We start from the raw sequence: 13,211 nt of genomic DNA on the forward strand, positions 1-13,211 counted from the left end.
TTGTATTTTCTAAAAGGCAGCTGCGCTTTGATCCAGCGCTTCAAAATGCTCTATAGAGAATTATGATATTACAGTACTAAGTTACTGATTTATTTTCTAAATTTCACATATTTGAACATTTCCATCCTTTGGCTTAGGGTCAGCTTCCTACCTCACATCTGATAGGATATTTTGTGTTTCTTTAAGCTCTTATATACAGAATGTTGAGATGTAGCAAAAAGGTTTTCTTTGATGGAACGAACTGGAGCCAGTTACTTCCCCCATCCAAGCACGACCGGGCACAAAAGTCGTATTCACTAATAGTTACTGATGTAGCCTGTTGATTCAGCCAAGAAGCTTGCATGTTGCAGAAGCCTGACCTCTGAGCTGTTTTGGTATATGGTTTGAGGTCCAGGAAAGGAGATGCCTGAGGATATGCGGTGGCAAGCTACTTCTTTAATTTAGCTTCAGCATAAACCAAGCAGAAGTAGGTCTAGCCGTGTACTTTGGCCATCTTTATTGATATATTTTTGTTTCAACAGAAATGACCTTTCCAAACTTTAGAAGAGCCCACATTTTCTGTTGTCATTGCCCTGGACATTGGGGCCTATTCACCCAAAGAGTCAGTTTTATTTTCAGTTTACCAGTGAGGGTCAGACACCTCTCAGAGCGCTGGGTAAATGTTTGCTCTTTTTTTTTTTCCCTTGACAACACAAAAAGACATGAATGCGCCAGACTTGATTTGATGTTGTCTTTTCAAATGGGAATTAAATGAAGTTACAGTTAAAGTTTACACTGCTATTTGGTTGTTTAGTTAAAGTATGTTTTCTGGCCAAAGATATGTTTTTGGTGTTGAACACTAGGAATGTTGTAGATTCTTAATAACCCTTTTAAAACAATGCGCCTGCATCACATAGTTAAATGCATGAATAAAGGGATCTTTAGAATTTTACTACAAAATATTTTGCTACAACTTGCTTATTATTAAATAAAATTCCCACCTTTTTTGTAAAGAGAAACAACTTCTTTCTCTCTCCGTGGGGTTTGGACATCTTTTTGAACGAAATTAGTCCGTCATTTTATTTTATTTTTTTCGTTTATAGTTCCTTTTTAAGGAAGGATGAAAAGGGCAGGTAATGATGACGAAGGTTTGCACACTTTTCTAAACTAAATACGCCTTTAAACGCGGCGGGTGAAAGGTAGCAGTGTCTTAGGCTGAATCCACGCTTTTTTTCCTAAGGTGGTAGCGTCTTTTTTTAAAATTGCGTTCATACCGGCTCCTTAAAAGTTTAGACTGGAGGGCTGTCTTAGAAAACTGGACCCCTTCAGCTGAATCCCATATGTTTGTCTTGGCTACAGTTGGCTGTCTGCTTGGCTAGCCCTGATGCTGGGGATATTAAACTGATGGAACACAGGACTCTTGATCTCTTTTTTTAAGGCTGCTATTTAGGCAATGCAAAGTTTTGTTAAGCCACCTGCTTTTGTCTGCTACATGAGCCAAACACCTTTTTATGCCACCTGAGTTGACAACAGGGATATCCATTTGGTGTAATGCATTTGTCAGTGGATTTATTTCTGATAAGATCCATTTTAGTTGGATTAGGAAGTGCTCAATACTATGCATGGTTTATTAATTAATTGCAATGCTTGTATTACAGTCATTTCTGTAGCATGTGCACTCACTAAGCAGTATATGGTATGCTAGGCATGTGTGTCTTGCTCTGCGCTCATCCCTGTTTTAAAGTGGTTGCAAATGCTAAGCAGATTGCATATAGTATCTCTTGTAGATATGACTGGAAGCTGCCCTTTTTTATATTATAATGGTAGGTGGATGTAAAATCCAGAAGGGAGTCGAGTATTAAGCAGCAAGTCGACTCATTTCACCTGACATGACCAGGCTGAAAATGGTTCGGTTATCAATAACGGGTTGCATGAAAGGAACAATAACTTTCTTATCTTGTTCTTTTAGCAGCTCTTTTCCAAAATCACATGACAAATTCATCCTTAGCCCTCTACTAATCAAACTATTAGACATACCTGCTGAGAGAATAATAAGAACAATTTAGAACAAGAATATTCGAGGCAGTTACACTCCCAACATCACAGTTATGCAGCGACCGAGAAAAGTGCATACAAAGTATTCTTGATTAATCTTTGCAAACCATTAGCACGAGCTTTATGACGGAGTATCCCCGAGGAGGTGTTCCCAAGTAGGCCAAGCTCATCACTGCATCTCTTAAATGAAATCTACTTATCTGTCGAATTTATTTAAAAGGATACACAAAATATAACTCAGTCTAACACGCTGAAACGTGCGACTGGTAGTGTATAAGCGTCTGAAAGCATTAATCTAATTCGGACGTCTTTCAGGGTTAAAAATGAACCAGACATTAATTACACTGTTTGCTTTTCCAAAACCACACGAACAGTAGCTGCAGACACTCTGGTCAAATCAGTGTGTTATTACATAAATGGTGAAAATGTCTGTCTTGGATCTCATTGGCCGAAAGTCTCCTGGATAGACTGCCATAGTGAAAGACAAATTACTTATAATGTCTTTTATAACATATGTTATAAATGAGACAACATTCAAAGATTATTTTTACAGCCTGGACAATCCCAAACTGAACTGGCCTTGTTCTCCAAATAATAAAAATATATACCCAAGCACAAGACAGTTTAGATACACATTTTCATGTTCACTGGTACACAACCCTACAAGTACAACTCTACAATACTACGGTCATAATATATATATATATATATATATATATATATATATATATATATATATATATATATATATATATATATATATACATGCACATATAATTTACATATCATATATACTATGGTAGCATAAAGTATGTGCCTTGAATTGTAATACATGCCAGTGGGAAGTTCTAAATCTTGACATAGACATCGGCAGAGGAATATCTCGCTTGCTGACCGTCCTTTAATACAAATTTCTGATAACAAATTTGAAAACAACGAAACAAAACTTGTTTTCTTTTGCATGTCCACAGCCAAAAAATTTAACATTTCCTTTTGTTGGCCCGTGCTTTCGTTCAGCAAATAAATTCATATTGTTGTACTCGGATAATAAACTGTGATACTACTTAAGGAAACTACAGTTTAACAGTACTTTTCATAAACTCTGCGTCGTTCTAATTCAAAATAATAGTTTATTCCACTAATGCCCCAAAATGGATCTCCTAAAAACATATTGAATAGAGTCCAATTTATGATTATTAAACCCATTTTTAGACATTCTTTCTTTTTTTCAGATTTTTTTTTTTATTTTTTACTAATTTACAGCTTGAGGGTTTGAGTTTCGTTTTATTGCCAGACTTATTTTATTTAGACTTATTTTATATTGTATGCATTTATATTCAGAGCAAGCAGAGGTTACCATCCCAATAATATAAAGCTAATAACTGATGCGTAATATTTCATTTTATATTTGTTTCATACTAATGCCAAGATAGGAATTATTTAATACTTTTTTTTATTTCACTGCTAATGCCATTTTTGCAGTGAAAGGGTTGGGATTGGGGATATTGGATAATTAAATACTGCTTTGACATTTACTTGTCGCTAAATATTTTTGTATATAGAGTTTGAAATTTTTGCTGGAATATACAGTAACAAGTAATAAGTTACAAACAGGAAACAGATATACAATTCCAGGTGAGACTTTGTCACTTACATCCTTCAGTATTTTGGTGTGGATTTACCTTAGTGCTATACAAGCTCCAAACTTTTGCATGGGGTCATTTATCTATGACCTTTATATAATTTGCAGAATATCATAAGTAGGTGTAAGAGAAAGCCACAATTCGGTTGCTTTTTTGTCACGCTTTAGGAATTGAGTACATGGATATCGGCGGCACAGAGAAAGCTTTTAAATGTCAAGGCTAAAGGTAGCTCATGTCTGCCATGTTATGAAATGCATTGTCCTGCTGTTAAAGCCAGTATTTTCAGCTTTAGATTGACTGTTTCACTTTTGTTTCAAGAATTTGCTGATATTTAATCCACTCCAGAGTGCTCACTCTATTTTATGAATTTTTTTGTATCAAAAAATACCGTAGGTGATTCAAACCAAAGAATAAAGATTTTAATTCCACAGGCTACAGGACTTATGTTCAAAATGCCTGTTGCTTATACAGATTAGTGAATTGACGATTTTTTTGTAACGTTCTTTTCCGAAGCCATTTTTAGCTTTGGCACGTTTGACAGATGAGTGGAATAACAGATGCCCCTAATGTTAGTATTTTGTTAGCAAAATGCAAAGCTGCTTACTCAGACAAAAGAAGTATAAACTTCCTCTCAATCCTCACAATGTACAATATGATCAGTATTTTAGAGTAAACAGGCTTTTTTTCTTTCTAATGCTGTGCCCAGCCATGTTGACTTGACTACACTCTGTAAACAGGGAAGGAACTTCGATCTGGGAAGAAGACCTCAAGTTGCTCTTCCTTAGTTATGGTTGTATTTCATATCATGAAAGATGTGGACCCGATTTACTCTGTCACACTGTAACACGACAAGCTACATCAAATAAGCATAACAGTTTTATTCTTTATTTTTATTTTTACTCTGTATTTTTCATTTTTTAACTGCATTATGGAAAAACTACAAATTAAATTATAATTGGTCCTAAAAATTTATTTGTTTATCTAACAATATTGCAAGCTTTAATCTAGATATCGTTGTGCACACACAAGATTTAACTTTTGTGCTGAAGTCACACACAACGTGTGTCCACAACATGACAAAAAATTTTCTTGGATTTCCAAGTTGCACTTGCACTGACTTCCACAGCTCCCCTTGCACCCAATTTTTTTTTAAATACAATACAAACAGTAAAAATTCTGTGCTGGAAACACTTTGAGATCTTTTTTTGCCTTTCAAATTCATGCCTTTTTCTGCATTGTAGGCATGAATTAGATGAATTAGAATCACTTTCAGATGCCCAGTTCTTGAACTGCCTGACTTCCAGTGAGTCAATTAAGGTCTAACGTGTTTTTTTTTTAATTTAATTCTCAAACTCTGTGACTAGAAGCGTGTTGAAATTTTTGCATATGACACAGTTATTATTTAGAATTTTAGTAAAAAATAAATAATAAATAACATTAAAAATACCATTCATTAATATGAGCAAATAGCTAAAACAATTAATTTAAAAATATAAATAAAATTGCTGCAGAGCTTCTTTTCACTGATGAATCAATAAAATATGATTTTTTAAAAAGCGGTGCCCAACTGTTGCATCCATGATTTTGAAGAACACACGTTAGCACTAAGAAGGCCAAGCCTCTGATGAGGAGAAAGCTGGAATCTGAAGAAGAGAAAGAGAGAGAGAGAGAGAGAGAGAGAGAGAGAGAGAGAGAGAGAGAGAGAGAGAGAGAGAGAGAGAGAGAGAGAGAGAGAGAGAGAGAGAGAGAGAAAGTCTTCTAGCACATTCCAGAGCACAGCTCTGAGAGGCTGGACTGTGTACATGAGTACATGAGGCCGGTTGTGGGGTTTGAGGCTCTGGCTAAAAGAGCTGCTTTAAAAGTGCAAAGAGGTCAGTGCATGCACACACACATTCTTACACACACACTTTGACACATACATACTCACTTTCCAGGCTGGAAACACACCAAATGACACTGAGATACTTACCTGAGAGGAACATTTGCATGTCCATACTGTCCTTTCAATATTAGCATTATGATGCAAGCATGTTGACAGGGATGAACAAAAATAGAATCAGTAATCATTTTATTACCACTGCAAAAAGAGCCATTGGAAACAGTCCATTATCTGTAACATTTGTGTGTAAAAAAATGAAACATTAATAATAATAATCTCATATATACACATATTTGGGAGTGTCTACAGAAAGGCTGACCATATGGTGGAAAAGTGAGAAAAGCTGGAAAGGGAGAGAGAGAGAGAGAGCAGGAAAAAAAAATTCTCACACTTCTCACTTTCACAAACACATGAAAACAGTTCTGAGTAAAAATAAAATAAAAAAAAAAGAAAACTGTCCCTTTCTAACACTCTAACACACCCTGATAAATGCTACTGACCATATTATGGCTAATATAGTTTTAATTCTGCCTTATCGGGAAAGGGTTTTACTGCACCTTATTTTTTCAAAGATTAATGTAAGTTGTTGGAGTAAAAGTTTCCATTGTTTGAACTTGAACTTGCTCCTCAGGAGTGAGAGTTATCTGTCCAAACCTCTGTATGCAGTGCATCCCTGTAGCAAAGCTGAATGCCATGTTTATGTTTTTGTTCCCTAAAGGCTGGCATGATCCGTGCGGACTCTGATGAATACTTCATTGAGCCCCTGGAGCGTGGCACGCAGCAGTATGAGGAAAATGGGCGAGTGCACGTAGTGTATAGAAGATCCGCTCTTCTGCAAACGCCTTCGGACATCTCAGTGGACTACGAACCTCCCGGTGCGTGCCCACAATTTTATCAAATACATGCTTTTTTGTTTGTTTGTTTATTTTTTTTCTCAAAGAAAAAAAGGTAAAGGACATTTACATTTATGGCATTTGGCAGATGCTCTTATCCAGACCGACTTACAATCGATCTCATTCATACAACCGAGCAGCTATGGGGTTAAGGGCCATGCTCAGGGGCCCAGGGATGGGATTTGAACTCACGACATTCAGATCCAAAGTCCAATGCCTTAAACATTAAGCTACCACCTCCCACAGTGGGGGATCGTCTTGTGTTTTATTTTGCAACAAGTTTTTCAGCCTTGATTTTCAAATGAGGTTTTTTCTTTTTTTTTTTCACAAAAGGACTCGTGAGCTCTATATATCATTACATATGTTTAGATTTTGCCACTGGCTCTCAGAGCTTTTGGAATTGAAGTTTTAGCTCATACTCACAATCAGGTGCAATCAAAATGTGCGATACCCCCTGGTACGCCAACTTCTTGGGTCATATCAATCTGAAGCCTTTTGTGCTTAAGACTTATTGCCAAGCAAACTATTTTATCGAATTCTTGCACTTTGTTCAATCACGCAAATGGTTTCACTGCACTACTTCAGGCTCCTTTATTTGCAGTCTGAAAGCATTATATTTTGAGTGCATGAAGGAATTCAGTTATATTTAACGCGGAATTTGGACTTGCGTGGAATGCAGAAAACATGACTATAACATGAAAAACTAGCTATAAATTCTCATTTTTATAACCTGTTTAAAAAATATTCAGTGTTTGCAGGCCAATGCTTTATAGCTTAAAGAATCTTTGGTTTGACTGTATACAGAATAATCTGGACTCTAGTACTTTTGAGTATAGTACTCAAAGTATTTCTGTGAAAAGGTTTATGATTCTAGTGAACATGTGGGAAGCTCACTCTCCACCCCTTTACATTCACTAAGGGGTGAACGCTTGTCTGCTGGTTGGGGTTGCTATAGCAAAGAGGTGGAGTGCCATTGTGCCATTATTAGAAGCATCCAGGAATGGGAAATGATTACCCACTCTGTTCTGGTTGCTTGGAAATTCTGTTCCTTTTTTTTTTACAGTCTAAAAACAGGGGTCTTTCTCTCAGCTTTGCCAACGTTGTGCACTCCCACTGTCATCAACCGTCTTAGGATATACTTTAAGGTCCACCAGCCCTGAGCAATTCATCTATTTTTTATTTGGATTTTGTAAAAAAAAAAAAAAAAACAGAGCCATTTTTCCCTACATTTAGTTCTTAATTATATACAAAGTCAAACTAAGGTATGAAACTTTATCTTGTAGTTAGTAAGTAATGATTCAATACACTACCTTTGATCCAATAAGTTTCAGTTCAGCACTGATACGGTCTAGTTAAATCGCGATCCACTGTGAATCAGCATTAAAATTCTTCACCAACGAGCGATTCTTCACGGCAGACCGCCTTCGCAGATTTTGCAAAAGACACCATTTCTGGTAACTTGCATTTTTTGACACCCCTAGTGCTTTGTAGTTATTTGTGATCAATAGTTCATTGACAGATAGTTCTATTGAAACATTACATTGCCTACTGTACATTCTACAGCAACTGCAGCAAGATCTCTCTTGAACAACTCAAGCCTGTTTAAAAGTGGTATAGAATGTGTCCATTGAGTATTTTTCAACACTGATCTGGCTTCGGCCCGGGGAACATGTCGGCTGAGTACAGTAAGTCAGTAGACTATAAAAAAGGAAACTTTTAAAGCGTTATTCGAAAGCTTGCCATGGAGGTTAAGCCAGGGCCTTTTTTTGACCTTATGCTGTTTAAAGAAGCACCCCCCCAAAACATGCTAACAAAGGAAGAATGCCATAAGCACCAGTTAGCCAATTTCTCATTTGCATAATGTAAACTGACATCTTTTGGCATTTGTGTTATCCATTATTAAAATGTTTTTTTTTTTTTTTCACAGAATATATTTCATGAAATGAAAGGTTAAAATGTAATATTTAAGAGGATGTCAAAATTATTTTCTGTGCATTAGGATGAATGCGTTAGTCTACTTCACTTCCCACGTCATTAACAGCAGCATTTTTATTTACGTCTGCAGACTGTAGACACTGTGTGAGACTCAGTAATGCATCTGCTGAATGGGTAGTGAATGAGTGCGCTTATGTGTTATGACCTTCGCTGTATATTTCAAAAAGTAGTGGTGGGTCAGTGATTAAGGTGTTGAGCAAGCGATCTGAAAATCGTAAGTTCAGATCCCAGCACCTCTAGATACTGGGGCATGAACCATGTACCGATGTACCAACTGTATGTTGCTTGGGATAAAAAAAGTCTGTCAAATAAGTAAGGTGTATATTCATGCCCAGAAATGCCCTTCTGGAGAGTAAGGTTGCTTAGTTAAACTATAAATCCAGAGCTTCTTATATGATTTCCTGAACTGTGTGCTCAAACAATATATATTTACCATTCATTCACTAATAATATGCACCAGGGTTTTCTTAGTAATGGCAATCATTCTTCCTGCATGAGATACCTGTCTGTGATGCGACGCTCTGTTATAATGAGTTTCTGCATAATACTCACATAACGTCATAATGATGGCATTAAGAGATGAATTGATTTACGTAGGACACCACTGAAGGCGTATTTGTGAAACGCACGGGCCGCCACTGCTATCTGGATTGATATGGACGTACGCTCAGCCCCTCTCTCAGATACTTCAACAAACCCAATGCAGGGCAAATGAATAATAATCAAACAAACACTGCTCTTGTCTGAATCTGGTTTGGCATTTTCTTCATCCACAAAACCCCTCAGAGATCAAGAGCGAATATTATCAGCAGTGTAACAGTTCCCGTTTGGTATAAATTGCAGCCTTATAGTGGAATAAGTGCCTCATCTTGTCTCAACATGCCTGGTCTGTTCACAGTTCACTGGACATGCCTTGAGTAGACGTGCTTAACATGAAGAAGCAACAATTACCAAGAATGACAGCATAGAATCAGCTACACACAGCACTGGAAATTGCACATTTAACATGCTGCAGTAACCAAAGGCTTTTAGCAGGGGTCAATTTAAGATGTTAGATTAACAGCGAGCATAAGGAATAGTGCGGATAGTTCAAGAAACCCTTGAGAATTCCTGTCCGGTGTATCCAGCAAAGCATACAGCTGTAGTGATTGAGCGGATTTGTTCTCAGCCACAAAGTGCCCACGGAAGGGAAGATCTGGATTTGGCCCAGAAAAAAAAATAAAGTGATTTATATTTGTCACACATCTGTGTTAGACTGAGCCAGGGCTGCCGAGCTGGGAGGAATTTGGTGAGCTAACAGAGATGAAGAAGCAGAGAACTATACAAACTGTTGACAAGTGAAGAAAATCTAAACAGATTCATACCAAATTAATCCTATTTATTATAGTGAACATCTTTCGAAATAGAAGGTTCATCGAGGCACCCTGGGGAGTTATAATGAACTGTGGACAAAGAGGACTTAAGACTGTGACTGACATTAAGCTACTTATCTGTGCACACATTACACCTGCACTTTTATCTGGCTTCACAGCTGAAATAGGCTCGAACAGCCGCATGCAGAGCAGATATTCACCGCAGCTCCTCAGCTCTTCAATTCAGTTAATTTTTATTTGCATTTTACAACTGATATCGGCACATGGCAGCTTTACACAGATAAGTCAGTTATTAGTTTGTAAAAAAAAAAGTGTGTACGGTTATTGCAATTATTGGATAATTGTTTATCCTGATAAGTTCCCTGGTGGTCTAGTGGTTAGGACGCGGCGCTCTCAACGCTGCGGAACCAACCCCAGCCATTAGGGTTGCACAAGCCTTAGTGCCGGTCCCAAGCCCGGATAAATGGGGAGGGTTGCGTTAGGAAGGGCATCCAGCGTAAAAACATGTGCCAAATCAAGCATGCGGATGGTCTGCTGTGGCGACCCCTAACGGGAGAAGCCGAAAGAAAGTTTATCCCTGATAAGCGAGCTAGTAGCGACTGTGGCAAGAAAAAAACTCCCTGAGAAGACATGAGGTAGAAACCTTATAAGGAACCAGATTCAAAAGGTAACCAATCCTCATCTAGGAGTCACCAAATGTCTATTCATTGCAGTTCCATTGTTGAGCTGTGCGGTAATAGGTGCTTAAATGCAGAACGGTTCATGCAACCTGTGGTCCCTAGAACTTGTAGTAGACTGGGGATATTCATTACAGTCCAAATACATCAACAAGTTCTTGAGTCTGAATCTGTAATCCTGAGAATCTGAAAGGTCGTGTGTTGTAGCTGTTGTAGGGGGTTATTCAAAAATTGCTGTGGCGAATGAAAGTTGGTGTTTAGCGATAGCATTGCAACATCTAGCCTGAGTTATCGAAATGGAGAGGCCCATATTTATTCATAAATCATTCACACAATAAGTATTTGATAATGTAAATCCAGAACTTTGTTTCCATTCTGTGAATTCTCAGAATTTTATATTGTATAAGCATTGTATACTTTTGATAGTATAATTAGACAAACAGTTTGAGGTCTTACCTCAACTTGCGAATTGATTTTGTTGTGCACTGTCAAACTTTAATAGCTTGTTTATTTCAATTACACATACAAATGTAGTGACAATTTTGTACAGCCCGAACGTTTCATATCATTGACACAAAATAAAGCGGTTTAGAAAAACTCCTATAAATTATTAGAGAAAGCAAGCGCATTTCGGTGAAATAAGTAATTGCACTCTTTATGTGGTAGTACAAAGTATTATGCACTTTATGTGGCGAGGACACTTACTAGTCCTTTGCGCTGTGTTTTTTCTGTTATGTAGCTTTATGTTGTTTTATGAGGCACCAGGGTTCTGGAGGAACGTTGTCTCATTTCACGGTGTACTGCGTCAGCTATATATGGTTGAAATGACAATAAAAGCTTCTTGACTTGAATAAGCACAAAGAGGTATGTCTGTGGTAGGGGACATGCTGAAATGGCCTTAAGATTTATCACACACCACTTATGAAGGACTTTTTCAGCAAATCTGTGCTGTGAAGGTGGCCAGATTGACTTTTTTTACTTCAATTCGTTCCACATAAAGCATTTTCCGAGCAGACATTTATTAAAAGATTGATCAATAAGGCCCATTGCATATTTGTTACTTTTTGAAAGTTAGAACTATTTCAGGAACAATGCCGTCAGAAGATTTTAGTAGAGTCTAGATCTTATTATGGCTAAATTTGGCTAAATGTCAAACTTAGATTTAATTCACATCAGAAAGCCACAATGGGCGTAAAACAAAGGTCAAGGGTTAGGGACATCCCGAGGAATGCTACAGCCCTGGAATCCACTTAGTGCCAAGTGAACAACTCAGGACAATCAGGCTTTTTGGAACATTAGGGATCAACTAAGTAATGGCCCGCTCTTAGGAAGTGAACCATTGTGATGGCAAGGGACTTGATTGTGAATAATGGCATCACCTTCAGTCTTTACTATCCCTCATTACCATATTGGAAGCAGCCTCTGACACATGAATCACATTAATGCATGCGAGCCAGAAAGATATGAACGTCTGCTTTTGTTCCATCCAAAAAAAAAAGGAAAAAGGTAAGAAAGCAGCACTGTTTTATGAGCGTCATAAAACATTCATCAGCTTGTGCTCCAGTGTTTATTGAAGCTTTCTCAGAGATCCTTCTAAACAACACAAAAAAAGGACAGGCTGCTGTCAAGTTCAGTTAATGTTTGTGGTAAATAAGAACCATTCTATCTGCGTTTGATAACGAAAAAAGCTACCAATTACGTGAAAATTGAAAGCTTTCTTGAAGGCCATACAGAAATCTTTGGCAGATTTGTTTAGTTCTTATTGTGGAGAAAGTGATCCATGTCCTTCTTAATTATTAAGTGTGACATGATGGATTGTAGTCTTACTGCGAGTGGACCGTTGGTGGTGATAGCACCAAAATGACCCGCATCTTGGATGTGTGTTTTGCAGCATCTTCAAAGACAGCCATAAACCAATGTGCTGTTTAACATCATAGGCAAAGACTATGTTTTTTTTAATACTTTAAAACATGACCTGTGTGGATTATGGAGTCTGTTGAGACAGTGATGTCCCAGCAGTCTGGCTGCCATTATGCTTTTTCAAACACCATGTGTTATGATCTCATGTGTATCCTCAAGTTGGGGAAATAAAGGCCTTCTTTTCTGTCATATCAAAGCCTAGTTTTGTATTGAAATGTTAATGCCTATAAGTTGTTATAGATCAAGTATGTGTGTATGCGCTGTATATACTCTTTACAGGTCATGAAGGCACATGGGGCCTTGTCCATTTCGATAAACAGCCCGAGATTTTGGTGACACAATATCTGCCTGCTTGTGGTGCTTTAGGAGAAGGACCACGAGGTTGATGCACATATTCTCCAGCTTTTAATTGGAAACATTAGTCAGGCCAGCTTTAGCCAAGCATATGTGCACTGTCTGAATAACAGAGAGTGATTCCAAAGTATGCACTCCTTCCATTTTTTCTGGTTTGTACATAAACCGAAGGCATCAACAGGGGGAAAATTTTGTGCAATGCCTGATATATTGGCACTCATCTAGCCAGAGTGTGTGCTTATGCTCTTAAATTAATATTGTGTGAATCATCAATCATGGATTACACAGTCACTGTGCTTGCCATACTCTCCTTCAAAAATGAGGTGTAATAATTGCCTGATAAATACTTTCCATGAAATATAGTAACCTCTCGAGTCTCTTGCCTAAAAAATAGAGACAACCTGAGTGTTTGACATCACTTCAGTGTATCAGGGCAGGCCAGT

General features: G+C 37.6%; 1 protein-coding gene across 1 annotated transcript in view; it reads left to right on the forward strand.

Moving 5' to 3' along the window:
* Window positions 1–13,211, forward strand: part of adamts3 (ADAM metallopeptidase with thrombospondin type 1 motif, 3) — an 81,799-nt gene that overhangs the window by 9,428 nt on the left and 59,160 nt on the right. The window contains exon 4 of the mRNA XM_046842038.1: window positions 6,275–6,431. Coding sequence (XP_046697994.1) covers window positions 6,275–6,431 — 157 coding nt within the window. The remainder of the gene's footprint in view (window positions 1–6,274; window positions 6,432–13,211) is intronic.

Source organism: Silurus meridionalis, chromosome 27 (genome assembly GCF_014805685.1).
Source record: "Silurus meridionalis isolate SWU-2019-XX chromosome 27, ASM1480568v1, whole genome shotgun sequence".
Taxonomy (NCBI): domain Eukaryota; kingdom Metazoa; phylum Chordata; class Actinopteri; order Siluriformes; family Siluridae; genus Silurus; species Silurus meridionalis.